This window comes from Alosa sapidissima, chromosome 14 (genome assembly GCF_018492685.1).
Source record: "Alosa sapidissima isolate fAloSap1 chromosome 14, fAloSap1.pri, whole genome shotgun sequence".
NCBI classification, from domain to species: Eukaryota; Metazoa; Chordata; class Actinopteri; order Clupeiformes; family Clupeidae; genus Alosa; species Alosa sapidissima.
In genome coordinates, this window is record NC_055970.1 from 1934122 (window position 1) to 1956811 (window position 22690).

At 42.5% G+C, this 22690-nt stretch overlaps 4 protein-coding genes across 10 annotated transcripts in view; 3 read left to right on the forward strand and 1 right to left on the reverse strand.

The window, feature by feature from the left end:
* Nucleotides 1-919, forward strand: part of bean1 (brain expressed, associated with NEDD4, 1) — a 59947-nt gene extending 59028 nt beyond the window's left edge. For both annotated transcript variants that reach the window (XM_042062450.1, XM_042062451.1), the window contains exon 6: nucleotides 1-919. This exon is cut by the window's left edge and continues 333 nt beyond it. In XM_042062450.1, coding sequence (XP_041918384.1) covers nucleotides 1-67 — 67 coding nt within the window. In that variant the 3' untranslated portion in view covers nucleotides 68-919.
* A 4685-nt stretch (nucleotides 920-5604) lies between these two features.
* LOC121682134 lies at nucleotides 5605-9016 on the forward strand. The gene is made up of 2 exons (XM_042062162.1): nucleotides 5605-6442; nucleotides 6768-9016. The coding sequence occupies exons 1-2, from the start codon at nucleotides 6104-6106 to the stop codon at nucleotides 8265-8267; spliced, it is 1839 nt and encodes a 612-aa protein (XP_041918096.1). The 5' UTR covers nucleotides 5605-6103; the 3' UTR covers nucleotides 8268-9016.
* A 99-nt stretch (nucleotides 9017-9115) lies between these two features.
* On the reverse strand, nucleotides 9116-19304 carry tk2 (thymidine kinase 2). Of its 6 annotated transcripts, XM_042062166.1 has the most exons (12): nucleotides 19240-19304; nucleotides 19070-19135; nucleotides 18901-18971; nucleotides 14561-14663; nucleotides 14154-14228; nucleotides 13973-14026; nucleotides 12259-12348; nucleotides 11856-11929; nucleotides 11311-11399; nucleotides 10901-10980; nucleotides 10029-10109; nucleotides 9116-9876 (listed from the first exon to the last, which is right to left on the reverse strand). In XM_042062166.1, the coding sequence occupies exons 4-12, from the start codon at nucleotides 14615-14617 to the stop codon at nucleotides 9790-9792; spliced, it is 687 nt and encodes a 228-aa protein (XP_041918100.1). In that variant the 5' UTR covers nucleotides 14618-14663; nucleotides 18901-18971; nucleotides 19070-19135; nucleotides 19240-19304; the 3' UTR covers nucleotides 9116-9789. The 6 variants fall into 6 exon arrangements, 5 of the variants coding, with proteins under 5 accessions (XP_041918100.1, XP_041918099.1, XP_041918101.1 ...); XM_042062165.1 differs by lacking the exons at nucleotides 18901-18971; nucleotides 19070-19135; nucleotides 19240-19304 and adding an exon at nucleotides 15112-15354 and having other exon boundaries at nucleotides 14561-14598; XM_042062167.1 differs by lacking the exons at nucleotides 18901-18971; nucleotides 19070-19135; nucleotides 19240-19304 and adding an exon at nucleotides 15112-15251.
* Nucleotides 19305-19779: 475 nt separating this feature from the next.
* On the forward strand, nucleotides 19780-22683 carry LOC121682140 (chemokine-like factor). Its single transcript, XM_042062173.1, has 5 exons — nucleotides 19780-19943; nucleotides 20783-20938; nucleotides 21475-21570; nucleotides 22150-22266; nucleotides 22353-22683. The coding sequence occupies exons 1-4, from the start codon at nucleotides 19839-19841 to the stop codon at nucleotides 22234-22236; spliced, it is 444 nt and encodes a 147-aa protein (XP_041918107.1). The 5' UTR covers nucleotides 19780-19838; the 3' UTR covers nucleotides 22237-22266; nucleotides 22353-22683.
* The last annotated feature ends 7 nt before the right edge of the window (nucleotides 22684-22690 follow it).

Below are 22690 nucleotides of genomic sequence, written 5' to 3' on the forward strand. Positions count from 1 at the left end.
GCTGAAGCACACAGCGGAGACGAGCAGCAGCAGCCCACAGCACGCAGTGTCACACCGAATCCTCTAGAATAACCCCACCCCGCTGTAGAATCCTACCCTCCCCTCGTGTCGGGTCCTCTGTGTAGCTTCACTCTCTCTTGCTGAAACAGCACCCACTAGTGTTCGTAGAGGGTACTGCAGAACATTGCAGAGCACAGCAATAAACTGTAGCAGAGTGAAACTGAGTCTTTACCCCTCACAAGCCAAACCTGGCCCACCACCGCACTCTAGACCTTTGGATTCCATTGAGCCCAATGGAAGGCTGCCATCGCTTCACATCCCCTCCCTGCCACCGGGGGCACTGCAGGACAGCAAAATCCTGTGGGCCACGCTGGAGGGGGATATAGCGGAGGACACTTGAGACTTCACTGGATGTCCATTGTCATGCAGCCTAACCTCTATTGTCTTCTGTGTGTACGTGTCTATGCGTGTTGGAGTATGTGTGTGTGTGCCAGTGAATGTGTGTGTGTGTGTGTGTAAGAGAGAGAGAGAGAGAGAGATTGTCCATGTGGGTGTGTTTAAACAGCTTAACTTTCCAACTGTAGTCGTTTGGATTTACTCACAGTGATTTGATCTGATGAGCCACATAGGCCCTTAAAGGCTCAACTCATGCCCAAATTCCCACACAGATATGTACTGTATATCAGTATTTGTGTATTGTATCAGGTCCACAACTCCACACTAATCTACATCCATAACGTAAATAACAGACTCCACAAAGAGACTCCACAAAGCTACACAAATTAGAAAGTATCCTCACTTTGTCTTGCTTTGTAGACATTTGTATGTGTAGTTTTTGTCTGCCTGCCAATGTTTTAACAGAAAGCAAGGTTTATTTTTTAAGATAACACATTTATAGAGGTACTTTTGGATTTCTTTGTTCATGGTTTTATTCTTTGAATAACTTTTATATATATATATTTATATTTTGTATATTTTTCCTTGTAACACTTTTTAGGCAAAGTAAATAATTTTCAATGCTTCAGTCCTTATTTAAGCTCAATTGATATCTATGTGTGGCCACCATTTCAGTCAAAACACAATCACTGTGAATATTTTTGTTTGTATGTTTTACTCATATGTATTTATGTATTTTTGAGGCATCATAAAAGTATGTATTTTTGTCTGACTGTTCCTTTCCGACCTGTAAAAGACAGTGGTAGTGACAGCTGCCAGTGATATGTTGCACGTCTTTGATAGCAATTAAATACTGAACCTAACTAGCCATGGATGACAGGCTTCTAATAACCTTTACCATAATTGGTGCTAAGGGCTTCAGCCGTCGCATCTCTCAACCAAAGGACGATTAAATAATTACATTAATAAGAAATTTACATTGAGTTATCTTCACACCCAAAGTACAAACAAATATCACTCCATCTTCACTTTACCACCAATGTCTTTGCTATGAGATGTCTTATATTTATAGCTGTATTTTATTACTTGTTTCTTGTGTCACAAAGCCACAGCAACATGTGTATTATTTAAATGTATACGATTATTCAATTTCATGGACTCACTCATCTGTATGCTGGAACTCTCTTATTGTTCAACTAAGCTTCCAGAACTTGCTTTAGTTTCATGAAACCACACAGTGTTGACATGCAGAAGAGCACATGCATAGGCAGCGATTAACATCAAGGTGATAACTTCCAGTGATTCCGCAGAGCAACGACTGTACATAGTGCCTGTTTAAAAGCATTATGACTGTTAGAATTGTGAGCACTGTTTAGATATGTACCCTAACTTTAACTGAATGCAATTTGTGTATGTGCTATATGTATTTATTTTCATTTATATGTGTATGGCCTTGTTCCTGTAAGACCTCTGTGGAAGCTAATCAATTTTTTCTTCCCACCCCCACGACTTTAAAATGAAATCCATAGACGTGTTAATGTTTAATACTGACACACAAGCTGTTCGCCACCAGTGGTACCTCAGTGTGCAACCTCTCGCTCAGAGCTAGTCCTCACAGCAAGCATTAATCCTCGCAGGATTTTTTATAAACAAATTTGACGCATGATTGCATCGCTGGTATAGTGAGAAAAAAAGACTGTAAACAGATATGAATATTAAATGGGCTAGGATTATTTATTTAGTATAGCTTGAATAATGTGTGTAGCTGTTTACGAGACAATGTATTTTTTGTTTGTTTTTTTGTTTGTTTGTTTAAAGACAAGCTCTGTGGTTTTTATATGTGAAGTGCAGTAGGCAACATGTACCACTGATTCTTCCCTGTAGCACTTGAAAAGTATCCCTTTCGACAAACAAAAAAAAATCTATTTCATCCTTATAATCTATGTGCATGTGAATGCTGGCTCACACCATTCCATAACAGGTAAATCCTGCACCTCCTGTTGAGAAGGATAATATTTAAATCTGACTGAAATTCAGCCAAAAACTGCCTCATGTTGGCATTACATAAGAGACTGGGAGCAAGGATATTGTATCTCAGTCCTTCGGTCCATACCCAGCCTATTACCATCAATACCCTTATATTCAAATCCACAACAGCATAGTCTTTATATCCATACCCTGCCTATTACCATCAATTACCCTTATATTCAAATCCACAACAGAATATGTGATTCATTCATAACCCCCATGACAGACAGTTTTGGAAAGGATAACGTTGACTCACACGACACACAACAACACAGTAGGCCTATCTCCAGATACAGCTGCAAGAAATTGACATCAAACACTCTCACCTGTCTTTTGTGTTGATTATCTACACCACATGGTGTCTAGGGTGAGCCAGTTCCCTTCGAAACTCAGCTCTTCTGCAGGATGTGCACAGAAACGTCAATTGTAACCTGTTGGCCTCTACAGGCAATAGTTTGTGTAATATCTAGTTATACCAGTTCACAAAGTGGTACTTCACTGATATAAATGAATTTTGGTCACATAAAAAAGTTAGTCACGAATACCATGAGCTCTGCACACCACACATTTTAAGCCAATCTAAATCTGGTCGTGTGGGTGGGGCACTAGTACACTGTTTCACAACTATGGAAGTCAAGTCTAGTTTGTTTCATTACAGTGTGTTGGCTGTTCTCATTCCTTGATAGTACTGTAGCACTTTGGGTGTTTGAGCCCAAGCTGAACTGATGTGAATTATGCTGTATGTCTGCCCATTGTAAACTCGTCACCTGTCTCAAGTGATACTGACTCTAGTTTATGTTTCGATGCAGTCATACACACGTTTCATGTTTTGTATTAGAGCTTTCATTCCTTTCCTATATTCTGAACAATAAATAAAATTGTTACTATTACTATGGTCCATCTTATTGATACAGTTTTTTGATGTATTTTAATGTGCTGCATATTACTTCAGCCATCTGGCAGATGTTGCCCCATGTGGTTAAGTAGAGTGAAGCCATTTCATTTGAGTAGTATTAGTAACATCATACACACAAACCAATTAACTTCAGTTTGACTGGCACCATGTGTTGTTTAAAAGCAGCAGGCAACAGGACTGCACTGCACCTCTGTGTGCTATCAGGTCTAGTGAACCTGAGGCAGCTGGAGAGAGAGATGCATGCGGTGGGGACTAGAGCAGAGGCTTATTCACCTGCACAGACTGGAAGGTGAAGTCCTCCAGATGGACTCCATTACCTTCATGCTATCCCCACTGTTACAGCAAGGTTACTCAGGCTGATGTTGACATCTCTCCCCCTGCTGTCTGTTTGAGGTAACGTGTGTGTGTGTGTTAGCAGTCCTGTGTGTGTGGGTGGGTGCATACATACGTGTGTCGGTGTGTGTGTGTGTTTGCAGATTTGTGTGTAATTGTGTGAATGAGTGTTTCTGTGTGTGCGTGTGTGTGTGTGTGTGTGTGTGAAAGTGGGTGTATATGTTTAGAGAGATCAGCAGGAGCAGATGGCTCGAGCCCTTGTTACCCACCACCACCACCACTACCACACACACACACACACACACACACACCACTCTTATTCTCTCTCTCAGCACACAGCACACAGACTCTCTGTGAGGAAGAAATGGAAACTCTTGCTTGTTGCTTAATCAGTTATAGCCAAGATGCTAATGTAATTTGGCTTTAGTAATTCTCAAAAGTAGTCCTCACACAAATGTGTGTGAGTGTGTGTGTGTGTGTGTGTACAGCTATCAATATGCATGGGTTATGACTACACTTCTCTCTATGTTATTTTGGATGCCAGAATTGTAAATAAGGCCTGTTTACTGAGACAAGAGGCATCAATCACTTCCACAACAGGTGAGGGCCTGCAGACTATTAAAGATTGAGGAAGACAGAGAGAGAGAGGGAGAATGAGAGAGAGAGTGAGAGAGTGAGTGAGTGAGTGAGTGAGTGTGTGTGTGTGTGTGTTTGTCATTGACATTCTGCTACAGCATTACACTATCACACACTTTCACTATACCAACGTTATTGTACATTCAGTCCCAATATACATTCAGCTGTGTGTGTGTGTGTGTGTGTGTGTGTGTGTGTGTGTGTGTGTGTGTGTGTGTGTGAGTGTGTGTAGCAAGTGGGAATCCTATCTCCAATGTAGCAAGTGGGAATCCTATCTCCAATGAGACAGGATTGTGGGAAGGAGTCTGATAGAGGGGTGATGAATATAAGTAAAGAAGGGGGGGGGGCATGTTGCAGTAGGTCAGGACCAAGACAGGTACAATTTATACGCAAGCAATACCTAATTGTATTGCAGTTTAAGCTTTGTTGACTTATTCTTTAAAGAGAGCTTTTGCCAGAATGTAAAAGGGCAATGAGCTGAGCGAGCACTGGCTCTATAACTCAGCATACAAAACAGTTGTATGTCAGGAACACAATTAATCCGTATTAGTATAGACATTCCTCAGCCATGTAACCTACTGGTCACTGACAGACAGGACATCCGTATGTTTTCTGTCATTGTTCTGTGGATATTGTGTCTATGTTGAATGGAACTTGGCCCGCAAGGAAAACTGCCAACTTCCATTCATTGAAAGGGCTTGAGTACTTATTTATTCTCAGTGAAAGCCTCTTCACTGCTGATAATGTGTTTACAAGACATCTTTTCACATTTACCAAAGAATGCTTGGCCAACACTCAATAAGACCTCAAAACAATGAAAACTGTTTATGTATTTATCTACCTAATATTGCTGACATTCCTGAGACCCAGGGGAATTTTTTAAAAATATTTAGATGTCTTATAGATTATTTCAGTACAGTATTGTGGCTGAAAGATTTGTATTGCTATCTATTTATTTATGTATTTATTTATTTATTTTATAATACTCCTTGTAGGAAATCAGTCCCTGTTTGATTACAGAAAATTTTCAACATTAAGTAATTTAAGGTAATTAAGTACTATAAGACAATACACAACCATTTGCATGGATGTGCCAAAGCATTTGCAGCTATTTTCAAGTTAAAAGTGTACGGTAAAAGGCCGTGTAAGAAGGGCAAGGTACTAGAGCCCTGCTGGCTGATGATTCCCTGCTAGAAGTCGCCATCTAAAGGACAAAAAGAGCATTCCTTTAAAAGGATTTTACACGCAATTTGCACTGTATCCACTAGGCGTCAGTGTTACATCGGCGCCAGCTGGGACCGTCAGACAATAATACTGGTTCCGAGTATATACTGGCCTGTGCCGTTTTCCAAAAAATAGGAACCGTCACGCGTTTAGCGCCCGCATGATGCCACTTCATGGTTTAGTTCATGATTGTGCTATTTGTTTAGTGTTTTAAAATGTATGAAGATGAGGATTTGGCTATTTGTGATTGTTTGCCGTGAAGGAATCAGGGGAAGGAGGAGGATACAACCAAAAGTCGGCTGAGGGCACCCTTTTGTTTTTTACATTGGACCTATTTGCACATTAGTGCTGACTGATTGAACCTTCGACCTATATGTTATTGTATTTCTATTTTGTTTGGCAATGCCGTGGCGTCAGACATTCAGCCGCTTCCGCCTTCGCCTTATCCTACCTGCATGATCAATCGCAAACGCGAATTGCTTCCATTTGCGCACTGCTTGGTTTCGCTTCCTAGTTAATTGTTCATGCGGTAAGCTGTACGTCTGTTCGAACCGTGTGTATGTTACAATCATGACCAACAGCATTGGTGATCAAACGCCAAATGAACGGAAAGAGGTCTTCGATGATTACTTAATGTACTACGATCAGGTTTGGCAACATGGTAACGTGAAAGTGTGTAAAGACCGACAGGTGACAGAAAAGGCTAGGCATGTATTGCTGTCAGAGACGGACCCAGTGGAAAGATTCACAACCTTTGACTTCTATCACACCGCGTTCGAGTGCGTCAGACTCGGGGTAAAAGATTGTAGAAGTGTATTTAATGTGTTCATAAAGGCCGCTGAATTGCTGGAAACGCTCTGTGTCAACCTGTTCCTGTTCCCGTGGAAGAAGGAAATAAAGACCATCAAGGTAAACTTATCAAGTTATCCTTTTTTACATTCTCAAAAATGCCCTTTTAAGCTATGTCACTCTAGTATAGACCTGTCCGATTGGTAATATTGATTGCCTTGTTTTATTACCCCCACAATTAGCATTTCACGTGTGGGGTTATCTGTCATGGGGAAGTGAAACTAGTTGTGAACTGTGGTCTCTCTCAGCTAAATAACAAACAGGGGCAGTCTACATAACTTCATTGTGCTCTTTTAACATGTACAGAGGTATACTGTATAGGCTAGAGTATTGTAGGCTTCACACACACACACACACACACACTCACCCATACCCTCTCTCTCAGACCTTTACAGGCCCTTTTGTCTACTGCATTCAGCCAGTGTTCCCCAAGAATATTGTGAGTGGCATTCTTGAAAGTATTGGATACCGACCCGAGTCAGACACCGAGTATCGTCTCACCGCGGATGCAGACCATGACCAGGCTAAGGCTATGGGCTTCGAGCTCTTCCTGGCAAGGGTGGAGTGTGAATACCTGCTGGAGATCATGGGACAGAGGGCCCACGCTGAGTGCCTGGAGATCTTCCAGAGGAGGGCTGGGCCCCTGAACCACTGGGAGAGCCGTGGTACTGCAGAGAACGAGCCCAGGAACGAGAGCTCAAGGGCAGTGAAGGACAGCGGCAGCTTGGAGGTGGACGCTGTAGACCAACCTGATGTGTTCTCGCTGGCTGAGCCTTCAGTGGTTGCTCAGGAACAGGAGGAGCAGCCTGAGGGATCGGTCAGGCCGACGGAAGAGCCAGAGAGACACGCGCCTCTTCCGCTGGACGCCGAGGGGTCAGGTGCCGCAGCTGGCCCTGAGTCTTCAGGGAGACACCGCACCGGCTCCTCAATGCTCGACGACCGCTCCATGATTGAGATGCAGACGAACTACCCCGACCTGGCCATCCGCAAGAATCCGGTTTTCCGAAAGAACCGGGGAGGCTCGTACCCAACGCCTGGCACCAAGGTCCGCGGGAGGTTGGGGGACGATGGCGACATTATGCCAATGAGGAATTACGCCCACACCCATGCCAGCGACCTAAGCAGCCCTCAGTCCTTCTCCCTCCACACAGAGAGTCAGGTGGCAGCCGCCTCCAGCGCCCCAATCAAGCCCCAGCCCAAACCCAGCCTCCCGGAGGTCATCCTGGAGCCCCAGCCTCTAATGGTCAGCTCGGGCCCGGCCTCTATGATCCAGTACCGCGACACAGCTGTGCAGAGCGCAGTGTCCAGGCCAGGCCAGGAGGGCACACCTATAAACACCCTTGATCTGGAGGAGCTGAGCAACAGATTGAGGCAACTGTGCGTGGAGGAGCTGAAGTACCCCATCGAGGAGACGGCACAGGGTCAGTCTCCCTGCACTGGCTGCCATGATCACCACCGGCCTGCTGCTGCCGCTACAGCGCCCCCTCCTGGATCACCCCGGGATAACAGCCACCAGCCTATCCTGTGTACCCCGTCCCCCCTCCCTGTCTGCAGCATCACTGGTTGTAACAGCCACCCCGGCCTTCATGTGGTCCACCACGGGCTGCAGCTGGGCGAGGACACCATCAAAGAGCCCCCCAGCTCCTTCTACAAGCCCCCAAGCCCCCTGGGGATGTGTGGCCCACCCCTGGAGCCTCCAGCTGGGCATCTGGGGATGTGTGGCCCACCTGTGGAGCCTCCAGTTGGACATCTGCCAGCCACTGTTGCTGCTGCTGCTGCACCTGCTCCTCTGGGTGCAGCAGGCGTGGAGGGCAGGGCATCTGGCCAACAGCCAGAAGATGACATCCTGCAGACGTACGTCCTGGTGGAGCACGAGAGGAAGTGACATCAGACTGACTGACAGACAGGCCGAGTGGCCAATCGTTTGCTATAGATTGTAGGAAGTGGGTAGAAAACTTTCGCACTCCTTCCACCCACATCTCGGTGTTTCCTGCCATCATAGCGAGGTCCATTTGACATGCACTATGACCGACCCCCTCATGAAACCTGTCTTGCCAGAAAGCCACCCTGCCAGCCTGTGTTAATCAGGCCAGTGTATTTCTGTCCTGTGGCAGGCTGCCAAGGGAATCACCTACTTAAACACAGCAAAATGTAGAGAAAATGACTTGTAGAGAAATGTCAAGCCGTTTAGGCTGCTCATACGCCGCCATACCTGATGTGACTGTCCACGAGCCAGAAATAGTTGGCGTTCATCCAACATCAAAGAAGTATAGCCTAATTAATAGTGTGCTTAAATCAGTTGTTGCCATCCTGCTTTTAAACCACTCCATGTGTGAGGGTCACTTAAGGACCATTATCATGTCCTTAAAAAAAAAATCTTGAAATGTTTCTCAGGTGAAAGTATTTTTTTTCTCCTGTTACCTCCAGTCAGCACTGTATTGTGTATATTGTGTTAAACTTACGACTGCGAGGGATACAAGCTTCTGAATGTGCCTTACTTCGTTTGAAGCCAAAATATGCACTTATTGTCTTTCTATTAATGATTCATGTATTGAATGAAAGAGTATTGTGCTGTTATTAGCTGATTGTGAGAGGACATTTTTGCTAATAAAATTGATGCTTTTTGTGGTGTCTGTAAGGTATGGTCATACACTGTTATTACAACTCTCCATCTAAAAAAAAGCAATTGATAAACAGTTAAGAATATGATGGTAATAGAAGCCTAAGACCACATTAAAACTTGACACAATTTTATTGTGAATAAATTACATTTACCTTAAATAACAATAGTAGGTGGATATTTGACCTTGACGTGTGCCCAGTGTCTGTTGGTCCTTCAATAACAAGTGCACATCAGAACAAGCTTAGAGAAAAAGAAAAACGGTAACAACTGATGTCACCAGGGTTCCTTGACAACAGAGACACTATCAGACATCTTTTGTATGTTGTAAACAATGATATCTGGGAAGTCATATTCACAGTAATCAGGAATGCTGCACTAGCTGTCCTACTGAGCAGTGAGTGAACACAATCTAAAACTTAAACTATATCTGAGCATGTAGGATCCACTGCCAGAGCAGAGCTATGACACACTACTAATGCAGACGTTTAGCCATAAAATGATCACCTGGTCATGTCTAGTTTTGTAAGAAGAAAGCACACTTTGCACCATCATTTTACAAGGAATGGACTTAGAATCTGTGTTGCTGAGAGTGGATCCTCGAGGTTTACGGTCTTGTCGGTCCAGCTCGTGTCCAGCACATTTGATTGAGACGATTCTGCACAGCAGAAGCACAGAAAATGTACAAGATCAAAGCAAAGAACAGGAATCGTAACCACCAGTGCATCATGCCTTCAGATGACCCATGAAGACGACACCCCTTGCATCTCATGTGCCACTGCTGGAATCACGTCCTCTGTGCTGCTAAAATCCTCTCCTTGTTCTCCTCATACTGCTGCAGCATCTGCTGTATGTCATGGTCAGCTGGGATGACCTGTTAAACCACAAGGCACCATGAGGAATATCTTATTTCCATGGTTTATTACCATGTTGCACTGGTAAGCAATAATCAAGGCGGCCAAAACAGCAACTCCTTTTGTGTCATGGTATTTGATTTGAAAGAAATAACACAAGGGAGGTACTCACAAGAACCGGGGCAGGTACTTTAAATGAGGTTTGTTTTATTAACCAGTCTTCATATAGCTGGTGGATGGACTCCAGGTATTCCTTCATTTAAACAATAGAAATAAAGGCAGTCAGAACTACTAAGGCACTTCCTGTAGAGGGTGGACACGTTCAAATACCTCGGTGTCCAGATCACCGAAGATCTGACATGGTCTACCCATCTGGACACCGTGGCAAGGAAGGCCAGGCAGAGACTGCACCATCTAAGGAGGCTGAAATGCAAAGCGTCCAACAGTCCTGCAGAGCTTCTACTCCAGCAGCACTGAGAGCATCCTGACTGAGAGCTTCCTGACTGAGAGCATCCTGACTGAGAGCATCCTGACTGGGTGCATCACCACTTGCTATGGAAACACCACCAAAATCCTTAAAGACCCCAGCCACCCAGACTATGGTCTGTTCTCTCAGGAAGCAGACATTGTACACTGGCTGCAAGGACTGAGAGACTCAGGAAGAGTTTCTGTTTAAGCACTTTTTATTGTGTACCACTGTTCCCCTGTAGAGAACACCACTTCTTCCCCATCTGCAATAACCCCCTGACATCTGGAATGTGTTGTTTCTTGTCGGTCACTATTTTTGGTAAGTTGTTCTGTGTCAGTTTGTGTGTTTTTGCTTGGCATGGAGCCAACTGTAACATTTCACTGCATTGTATGTATGTGACAAATAAAATCTGAATGAGGTTATATGCTGTGACCACAGCATCTTTGAAAGAATGTGTCGGTAAAGTTTTTAAAACAACATGGAATGCTTTAGCACACAATCATTAAATAAAACTGCCTAGATGATACTGGACATCCATCTTAGGGAGGGAAGAGCAGGGAGGGAAACATAGTTACCATTGGAATGACCTTCTCCTCTTCTCTGCACCTCTGCCTGAGTCTCTCATAGCAGGTCTCTGGTGTGGTCTGCAAGTACACTACAATAGGATAGCGACAAGTTAGAAGGTCAATAATCTACTGTTCGCATTACTCTGATGACTGCGCACTGACATCAAACGTGTTTGTTAATGTGTTAGTGAATCTGTTTGGAAAGAGCAGCCCTGAAGTGTCAAAGAAATCCCCAGTTAATCATCAACTAAGCAAAGTAGGCTCTCGAATACTCCCATGAGCCCACGTTACACACTTCCACTTCACTGTAAAACAGCCTTCAGCATCAAACGCTCCTCAATCTCCTCTGAGACTCCCCTACTTTCTGTTCACACTTCAACCATCATTTCTATGGTAATGTTGGAAATACCTTGCATTACCTATTAAGTCGACAGGAAGAGAGATGTTCGTTGTGATCCACTCAAACCACTCACTGAGGACTGCAAAATCCACCTCTGGCATCTTCCCACTGGCACAAAAGATATCCATATTGAGATTGAAATTTATTAATTGACAGTTATTGGGTGCATAAATGTGGGTGTGATGGCAATTAGATCACTCCATTTACATTTGTTTTGAAAAATGCTTTTTGGAGAATCGGATCACAAGTGGTCAGTTGTAAATACAAGCATAAACATCCAACAAGACGCATTGTGATCTGATCACTGAAACCACTTGCGGAGGTGGTTTGGAACACATAGAGCTCAACACAACAGTCACCAACCACTCAGGTTGTGAAGTAACAATCTATTTCACGTTCTCCTTTGAGAACTGGGTTATAAAATCGTAACCGTCCAAGGTAGATTTAAAACCAGCTATGGCATGATTAAGCAATTGTATATGTTCATATAAAATTACCACAATAGTAATGTAATCATCTAATCATCTGTAATATTAGAGACCTGTGGTCTGATATTAACTGTACCTTCGGTATAGGTTTTCCACAAATATGTACTTGGCACTGAATATGGATCTTTCCATCATCCTTATGGGTGCAGACTGCAAAGAGTGAGATTTAAAAGAAATAACTGTGAGGTTATATAACAAACCAAGAATCTGGGACACTCGCCATCCTCCTCCTCATTCTCATATGCCATTCTCTGCCTCACAGACACACACTCCAAAACACACCACATCCAAATCCTTCACTGTCCACCATGTGAAACACAAACATTCAGCAAATTAAATTTAGCAAATTACATACATTTTCAGGTTGACAAAATATTTAGTTATCCTTCATTATCCTGTGACTATTTGGCAGCCTGATACCTGTGTGTTTATTCTGCCCCATTAGAATAAGCATAAACGGAGCTACAACTGTTACTTACTATTTGTGACAGATGCCTGTCCAGCATGGTGAGCTGCACGTATGTCTGCAGGGTGATGCCCCATCTGGTTGGGTCCTGATACATCAAGCCCTTGGAGATAAAATGGCGGTGCAGTTATCAACACATGCAAAAATGAAACTAGGCTAATAATGAGGACTAGCAAACCAATCAAAATCTGTGTTTCACTAGTTCACATTCCGTAATTTGCAAACAGATATAATAGCATAATAGAAAAGCATGTTTGGCGAAGTCTCTGGCCAGGGTCCTGAAGTGATTTGCGGGATCGTGCAGGAGTCAACTGCGCAGGCAGGAGTCGTGCAGGATTCCGCAATACACCCCAAAAAATGCGTTAAAGATGAGACCCTATAGCAAGGACCACGCGAACAAATTCGAAGGGAGAGCGCAAGGTGCGCTAATTCCCTCAGATCAGAGAGACCTGATCTGACATAAGAGTGTTAGGCGTCGGAGGACCACGGGCCGAGAGTTTTGAGCGCTTGATCGGACAGGTCGTTATTTGCCGCGTTGGTGGCTGCACCATAAAATACTGAGTAACGGCCTGCTGGGATTCCGATTTGTGTTAGAACAGTGTTGAGCTGCGTTTGAAACCAGAAGCAAGTTACGGAGCGTCCGTAGTCTGGAGGGGGATCTTTCCATGCGATGGAAAAATAATTAACCAAATTGTATAGGGCTGCAGGAGAGAGTAGATGTTGAAAATGACACGCGGTTGTGAAGTTCAACATCTAATGCACCCCAAGGTTTAGTAGGCTAGTAAGGCCTACGCAATTAAAATAGGCTGCTGTAGCTATAATGGCAAGAGAAGCGATGAGCAGCAACACATTACAGAGGATTCCGAGGAACAGCAGAGCTACACACAGGTGCTCCCTTGGTCAGCTAGGGAAGGGCTTTAATATGCTGATACAGAGGAAGGTGAAAAAACTCCAACATTTAAAGGAGAAAAATTCCTTCCTTGCCCTCTTGGCAATAAGCGACAGAGCAACAGCTCCTGTGTATCAGCTGCCTTACGGCCAACGCCGGCATTGAGTTAAAGCGATGCTCCCTTAAATACATTTTGTGATCATCACATAGATTGTATTGTATTACTATTTTATGTAGACATGGTCTCGGATGAGATGCAGATACGGCAGCCTATAGGGTGGTGGCACCAATTCAGGGAAAGAGGGGTGAGGGAGAACCAGGGACCCTGGCTGGGGAAAAACGCGGGCTCGAACACAGTTCGCGCCGGCGGGAGATGATGGGGACAGGGGAAAATTTAGGCATAGGTCTGCTTTCCTTGCGAAACAAGGACAATCGATCCTACATCCAACTCTGCTCTAATCAAAGATATGGTCCGCGGAGTAGCTCTCCTTGCAAGCGGAGTGGTGCCGATGCTGCAACTTCGGCAGGTAGAGGCCGACTGCGAATAAAAAACCTGTCTGACTGAAGGAGGCGTGGCAAACTCAGTCATGCTCCTCCCGAACTTCCGTTTGTAAACGCCATTATGTCCACTGTCTGTTAAATAAACAAAGAATCTAATCTAATAAAATAGTCAATTTAACAAAATTTCATCCGGACCAGTCGCTCAGAATGTATATTTGGCAGACTGACTACCAAGGGATTGTGTGTCGACCAAGTAAAACTACCTGTGGGATCCAAAAGAAAAAAAACTTCATAGTGTGCTTTACATGTATTCTTGGCCGACAAAGAGAAATCTTACCAAAGGGTTGTGTCCTCGAACATTCCTCCATTTCGAAACTGGTTCAGTCAGTACCTATCAGATAAAGACAGAGAATTCATGCAGAAAAACTCCAAAGTATTGCACACCAAAAATCATGCCTGAAGTCTGAAGTAAGTAGTGACCATGGCATACAGTAATGATAAAGGATTGAGTAGGATACCTCTATACTGTTGGTTTTGCTGAAATATTCCAAGCATGTCGTCTTTCCACTGGCAATGTTACCTTCAATACAAATCTGAAATAGAGAGAAAGCAAGTTACAGATTCCTGTTAGTTTATATTACAGGTTAGGCCAACATTTGTTTGTTAGTTTGTGTGGTAGTAATTCATTTTTAATCACTGCAATATTTGTAGATGGAATACTATAGTAGTTGTGGTAGTTATTATACTAAAAGCAATGACGCCATTGTTTGAATCATCGTTATCATTTATATTTGAAAAATAAATAAATAAAATATAGGCTATTACAAGTAGCCTACCATTATTTGTTAATCGTGACCAGTTCAGATCACTGTATGTAATTCTACTGACACCTAGCATTCATTGCTGACAGCACCATAATGCTTACCACTGAAGGCCTCTCCTCCCCATTTCGCACCAATTTCCCTTGAGAAGGAGACAACATTATCAGACAACCTTTTCCCTCCGGTACACCTTCAGTCAGCACCAAGCTATAGCGAGAAGCAAAGAGGAGCAGAGAAGAAGGGATAAGCCTGGACACATCGCGGCGCTAAGCTATGACGATGACTAGGCTATTCGTCAACCTCTAACAGCTCTGCCAGTAGCCTATCTACGGCGTTAGTTAAAGACATCGCAAGGTTAGAAATCGGCCAAATACAAATACAAAACATCGAGGTACAAATTCAAATAAACTAGGAGAGAGATAGCTTAACACCTAATGTTAGGCTTTGCGTGAGTTGTCAACGTTAACCACGACTTGCGAGTCGGAGCAGGTGGCACTAAAGTAGGCCTATCGGAAATTCAACACAGGTGCCGACTTATCTTGTAGCATTAAAGTGACACACTGTTACTGTAAACTCAGCGTTTCAGCACTAGCAACATTGAATCGACTCAGCCCTTTTCTGAAACTGTAACGTTGACATAGGACAGGCTACTTACTTGACACAACCTCTCCGCTTTTACTATGAAACCCAGCATGAGCGGAAACAGCACCGAGAAATTTAAGGTGATTTTCTCCGCAAACAAACTGGTTTATGCGTACACTAAAACAAGTATATGCTCGTGTTGAACTCCTCCACAATCCCTGTATGGATTTCAATGTTATCAACATCGCGTAAGATTCTCCAACATCCGCCTGAGTCGCATGGATAGATGCTCAGTTAAAGAACTGTCACGTGACCTTCTACATCCGTGTTTATTTCATAGCATTTCCAGGTTGACACATTTGAAGCACACGCTGTCAGAATATAAGTCTATGTGTAGCTTAGAACTGCCTCAGTACAGTTACAGAATAAATACACCACTGCATTTAAATACAATGTGTTGGTGAAAAAATGATGGCACATTGTTTTACTGATTAACAGTAGCCTTACAAAATCTGCTCAAATTTTCTAAAAGCTGGTTCACCTCTTATGCTGCATTCCAGACAACTCGGAAGTCAGATAGGCCTATGTCCTAGTTGGAATCTCCCAATTTCATTCCAGACAAGAATTCTGACTCTTCTACTGGGAAAAAGTAGGGGAGAACCAGGACGAATGAAACACTTCTTAATTAAACGTAATTTACAAAGACATCGTAAAACACTGAAAGTTAATATTTTGTCACTAGCAACCTACATCTATCCTCTGTCAAATACAGTTTCATTTACAGCTCTGAACAAAACCGTTCAAGAGTTAATTAAGGAGAAGTCGAACGTGCATTTTGTTTCATTCCTGGCTGGGACGAATGAAACAGCATGGGGGACGAATGAAACATACAGCTTAAATTATGTAAACTTCCCACAATTTCAATATTTGACAAAATATCATAAATGGTACTTCAAGTATTTGTTATTTTAGATAGATTGCTGCTGGGCTATATGTCTTGGTTCATGTTTGTTAACAACTCATTGCCGTCATGGTGAAGTGCATATCTCGCGGTTATGGAAATAGCATGCACTATGCCATTAATATAGCTAGAATAATGCATGTTTCGAATTATATAATGTTTCTATAGTACAAAATGTTATTTCACTCTGTTTTTACGTGGTTAAAGCCACCACACATCCAAATAAGTGCCCTTCATGACCCACAGGCCGTCAGTCTCCATAGGTTAACATGGCAAAACTCGACCCCCTACCTGATAGCCCCAAATATATTTGCATCTTTCTAAAACTGCTTTTCCATGTCTCACCTGCATAAAATATAGTATAAAAACAGATATGTGTGCATTGACTTAGAATAAATAGGGTTTACTGCCTGGTCGGGACAAATGAAACAGGTGTTTCAATCGTCCCGCCATATACATTTAGCATTATAAGCTGTTTTGCATCCATTAAAAACAAACATGCAATGTGAATGTCTGGGATTGGGGAAAGCACTAAATGCTCTACTGAATAAGCATAAAGTCAAAACTTTAAATGAAAAACACTCTTTAATAATCCAAAAAAATAAACGGCTAATGAAGTAAACTTGTGACCATCAAAAATCGTTTATCGCCTGTAACTCCGTGATACCAGGACGTAACAGGAAGGCATTTGGCTGAGCAACGGAGGTTAATATGCTCTGTTTTGTCCAAATGATGACTATCATCGTTGCACTCGGAGAAAACCGGAATGTTTCGTTCGTCCCCCTTTTTAATCGTCCCGGTTGTACCCTACAATGGAACCACATTGAAGTCCCACTTCTGAACTCGGTGTAAGTTGATCTACCCCAACTTCAAGGTTGAAATTGAAGTCCGACCTCTGAGTTGAATGGAATGCAGCATAAGCCTGAGTAATTTACAAAGGCCTCCAACCCCTTACAAAACATATTTTATTGGAATCTTATAGTATTTTTGGACATATTATAGTGTTATAGAAATACTGTAGGCCTACGTCGATATTACAGGAATGTTGTTGGGACATACTATAGAAATACTATATATAAGTCTGTACTCAATAGAAGGCAAATATGTTAGGTATTACAGAACATCATAGAAGTACTACAAACTACTATAGCACTACTGTAAAAATATTATACTATAGTTACTTTCCATAAGGGACAGACCACAACCATGACTGGATAGGCTACACTGTAGACATACTGTAAACATATTCACTTTGTATTTAAATAAATGTGTTAACAACTAAATTAAACGTGTGTTATGATGTGCATGAAACACAGGGGTATGACAGTAGACAATTTTATGGTGGTCACCCATCCTGACTCTTACTTGAGTTTTAAGTTTGCACCAGAAGTCAGCGGCAAACCTAGATATTTATTTCCTAGCCCAGTGTTTTTCAAAAAATGGGCTATAGCTATTCCAAGTTCTGATTGATAATGTGTTTCTACTCTATTTTACTTGGTGCTGTCTGTGTAACATTTGAACTTCACAGTTAATACCATCACACAAACTTTAACATTAAACCATAATGTTAAAGGAGAATTCCGGTGTGATATTGACCTAAAGTGTATTGAAACATGATACCGAGTGTGAACGTATGTCTCATAGTCCATCTCGGCTTGTCCCCTGCACTCCAAAATCTGGCGCTAGTTAGCCGATGCTACCAACAGCTTTTTCAATAGTGGTGCTTCGGCATCGGGCTAGCCATGCAAATAAATCACTGTTTTACACCCATTTACGAGGCTCAATGTATCTCCACACTTCATTGGTAGACTTCCGAGGGCCCTGACATTTAAAACGAGACATTGAGAACTTTGAAAAAGCACTGGTAGTTTACTTACAAGACGATTTATACAGACAGTATCTTCACGAAGTTTAGCGTTTGCAGCCATGTTGAATTTAGTCACGATAAGTCGAGCGACGAGTAAGAATGAACAGGTATGATAAGGGATCAGATTCCAAAAATAATTCAGTGGAAATGCATGGATTCCAGTTGCTGCTATTGGAAGAAACTGGAATCCATGTGTAGCAAAGTGCTTGGTTGCCATATATAAACTACCAGAGCAGGCTATTCAAGTAAATGAACATAGAGGCTGTCTCCGTCAATAAGTAGTTTATTTGTTTGTAGTCCTTGTCTTATCATTTTCTTGGTTTTTTTTCTTTAAAAAGAGAGAGAGTACAGGATACACATAACAATAACAAAGGAAAATACACACAGCCAACATAAAGACAAAATACCATAAACAGACACAAATGCCCCCAACTCTTAAGTAATATGGGCCCACACCCACCCACTACATCTCAGTCAGACCGCAACCTCTATAGAATCAAGCTGGGAAGTGATGGACTAAGCTATAAGTCACACAAGGTTACTTCGAACTACACACCATTCTATCTAAGGAAGTAATTTCATCACACGAGGATACACAGCAATTGTCAACCCACACTAACAGGTGCTCACACAAAGCAGGCTACTACACAGGTTTGGCTGACTAGATGAAGTTCAGTAGGCCACAGGCCGTAGATGGACAAAGAGAGAAGAACGGGGCAAAATATATAAGAAATTAAGAAAACCCAAAACAAACCAAAAAAACAGACACAGCGCCTGCCCGTACGAAGACGCACGCGCACACACCCACACACAGACACGATATCAACAACCCCAAACTAAAAGAAAAACATGACTGGCTACGATACTAGAACTCAAACAAAACACGGAGAAAACAGTGGTCAGAACCCCTTGCCCACAATTCGAAGGCCTGTAGGGGGAAAACGTTTAATTTAAAAGGCTTCAATAAACCATCACGCTATAATAAGTCACCGTGACACTTGCACATCACGGACAACATGTATACATAGGCCTACCTTAAAAAGTCAATGACCAGTAATCACAAGAGGTGAGCCGAGGTAGGATGGGGACAGGCTTTCGGCATACTCTAGTGGAACAAACTAATGTTAACAAACAGTCAGGATCTTTACTATGTCGGAGCTCGCTGCAGCATTAAGTTATTATAAACAAGGGAGACACCATTACCTTGCACAGCTGGCGATGAATGCTAACGCTACTGGCTGCCACCCAGAGTTTGTCTGAAGCGATTCACTAAAAAAACAACAAGCACGCATGACTTAAGAACACTAGCCGAGGGCAACATGGTACCTTCGTAGTTGATAACCACATGCAGCATAACAAAAGCCTTTACATACCGCTCAACGACCGATGTACCGCTAGCAATTCCAGCCTTCCGACGCCGGCAACACGTTACAAACAAATGACGCCGGAAGACCGTGTTTTAAACAGGAAGACATTTGTTGCTCATTGTCAGTCCCACCCCCAGATGCACACAATCCGCCTGGCAGCTGTGAAAAGTTCACCCGACTACACATGCATTTCCACTGAATTATTTAGCCCGATGCCGAAGCACCACTATTGAAAAAGCTGTTGGTAGCATCGGCTAACTAGCGCCAGATTTTGGAGTGCAGGGGACAAGCCGAGATGGGCTATGAGACATACATTCACACTCGGTATCATGTTTCAATACACTTTAGGTCAATATCACACCGGAATTCTCCTTTAAAGTTTGTGTGATGAATACTACTGTTGAACGTCAACAGGTCAGTTACATTACTTACATTTAGCATTTCTGTATTATCTTCACATACACATTATATTGTTTGTGTGCATTTGTGGATGCAGATCCTTTTAGAGACATACAACACTGTCAGATATCGTTTCCTGAAACTAAAATTGGCAAGAGGAAGCCAACTGCAATACTAAAAAGTGCAACGGAAGAACCAAAGTCACTATGACAGAAGACATGTCAGCCAAAGGGGAGTCGAGCTCAACCTCCGTTGAGGTCAATACTGCTCTGCTGAAATCCATTAAAGGAGGCCTGAAGATTGCAGAAATTGTGAGTTGTGATTATTGAGAGAAAAGAAAGAAACAATAGCAGCAGCAAAAATGTCCCCCTACTCAAGAATTCTAACCTGAAGTAGGTTTTGTTTTTTGCACATATTTTAGATAAATTATGCCTACTTCTGGTCTGTAGGAAATAATGATTTTATTGAAATGGAAATAAAAATATGTGTGCATGTCCATGGCAATGCTAAGATGGATGTTTTGTCAAATGCAGACTATAAGTGACTGAAGAGGAAGTGACATATGAAAAAAGATTGATGCCTCAACACATGTAGGTGTTATAAGATTAATGTTGCACCTCATGTGAAAGTGCCATCCAGTATGTTCTTTAATTTATCTTTTGTGGTATACCTTGTCAAAGAGCATGTGTTGAGACATCAACACACAATAAAATATGAAAAGGGGAACTTAGCCCTTGCTAAGTCCCAAGTCCTTGCTTCAGCATTTAGAGACCATTTTGAAGCATAGCCACTAGGGGGCAGTGAACTGAGGAGTGTAAATATGGTTTACATCGAACATGGTGGGTAGAAAGTGGTTAGAGCTCACAGTCCTTCCTTTTAAGGCATACTACTCACTGTAGTTCTTAGGAACTTTATTATTCAAGAAAGCTCCTGTTCATTTGAACTATACACATTTACATCAGAAACTACATTGACTACGTTATGGTTTGTCACTGTCACAATGAAAATTTAGCAATTTTTGTTACTTCTTGTTTAACTATTGCAGGATGCTAGATCAGAAAAATGAAGAAAAGAAGACAAGTAAAATAAAAAAATAACCCAATCGGCTAACCTTAACCAATACCATGTGCTATTTGGTGTTGTGTTTCAGGTTGTTGTTTTTGTGGCTTTCCTGTGCTATGCAGTGGCCTCCAGACCTCCCTACATCGCTGCCTCTCTGATGGAGCTCCTGATCACCACTGGCCTTCTGCTGCTCTATCTCTTCAAACTCAACAAGACCATCACTCTCTTCTTCTGGCCTCTCATTGTAAGAGTCAATGTGAACTCAATGTACAGTCCATAACCAATATGTTTAGTTTGGTTTAGTTGATTAGGATCCCCAGTGGCAGCCTCTCTAATCCTCTGGGTGCCCAAATAGTCAAAACCTTTTATATATTATATCACAATTTTATACAAAATGCACTCACGGCTATTATGATATTCAAAACATTGCCCAAAGACTGGCTCAGAATTGCACTTGGTTAAAACTACAACACAAATTGATCAGTTTTCAGACAAACATATGGCCACAACAGAGACGGTTGATAAAGGATCTTTGGCCACAAGCGGCCACAGCCTTCATCTCTGGTGCTCAGGGCCTAGAATAATAATAATAATAATAATAATAATAATAATTATCATCATCCTGCAGCCTGCATCTCCGGCCCTGGTACACATGCACCAACATCAGCAGATGTCAGTGTTAGATAAGGGCATATCTGCAAAAGTCAAAAAATGCATATCTGAAAATGTACAAATGTTATTATGCACAATACAATCTAAATGCTTCTCTTTTTGTTCTAGGATGTGTTGAACTCATTCTTTGCATCGGTGTTCATGTTCATCCTCAGTGTAGTGGCTCTCTCCACGGACTCACTCACAGCCACTGTGGTCGGAGCGGTGAGTGGAACAACATACTTGCACATCACCAGTAGCAAACAAATCAGATGGATGAGATTAGAAACATTTTCCTTTTATGCAAAAATCTGAGTTATACAGTAGTGAACAGTGTTACCAGCATTTGGTGTTAGGCCTAATAGGAAAAGGCAACACACTGTATTACGTACAGTAATACACCTGTGGCCTACTGGTTAGTGCTTCGGACTCGTAAGCGGAGGGTTGCCGGTTTGAACCCCGACCAGTAGGAACGGCTGAAGTGCCCTTGAGCAAGGCACCTAACCCCTCACTGCTCCCCGAGCGCCGCTGTTGTTGCAGGCAGCTCACTGCGCCGGGATTAGTGTATGCTGAGTGTGTTTCACTAATTCACAGATTGGGATAAATGCAGACACCAAATTTCCCTCACGGGATCAAAAGAGTATTTATACTTATACTTATACTTACTATACATGCAATGCAGGCCAATTACAAACAGCATCACAGCCAGTGCAGAGTTTAAATCTCAGCTGAAATTGTTCTGCCAATGGCAGTCTGAATTGATGACTGATGACCTCAATCTTGTCCACTTGTGCTTGTTTGCAGATTGTGGGGTTCATATGTGCAATTCTATGGGGAGTTGATGGATTCCTATTATTCAGGAAAATCACCTTCAATCAAAGGAGGACCTAAAGGACACAGGCTACTGTATTTCACATTGTGGTCTGGGGGTGTCACATGTGTGAATGTGATGCAACATAATTTATTCAGAGACGTTATTGTCCATGCCTCAAGTCTGGTTTATTTAGTAATTCCCTGGATGATAGGATCAATATCATCATGCTGTAATGGGAGGTCTTGCTTGCATTTTAATGTTGAAAGCATTATTCCAAAGAGAAGATACCTCAATTTGGACATGGGCTGTTTTAAAAAGCTGTACTTACAAATGCGTGCATTTTATCCACTTGTAATTTATGCCTGGGAGGAACTAGTGACCTGCTGGTAGACTGCTGACCACCCTAGCCTGAAGGCTTCCATGTCCATGCATTGTTTAGTTAAAGGGTTTGGGGTTAATAACCTATTGTTATTATTAATGGATGCCTCCTCGGCGCTTATAATAAAGCCTGTGCATTAATCTTCCACCTCA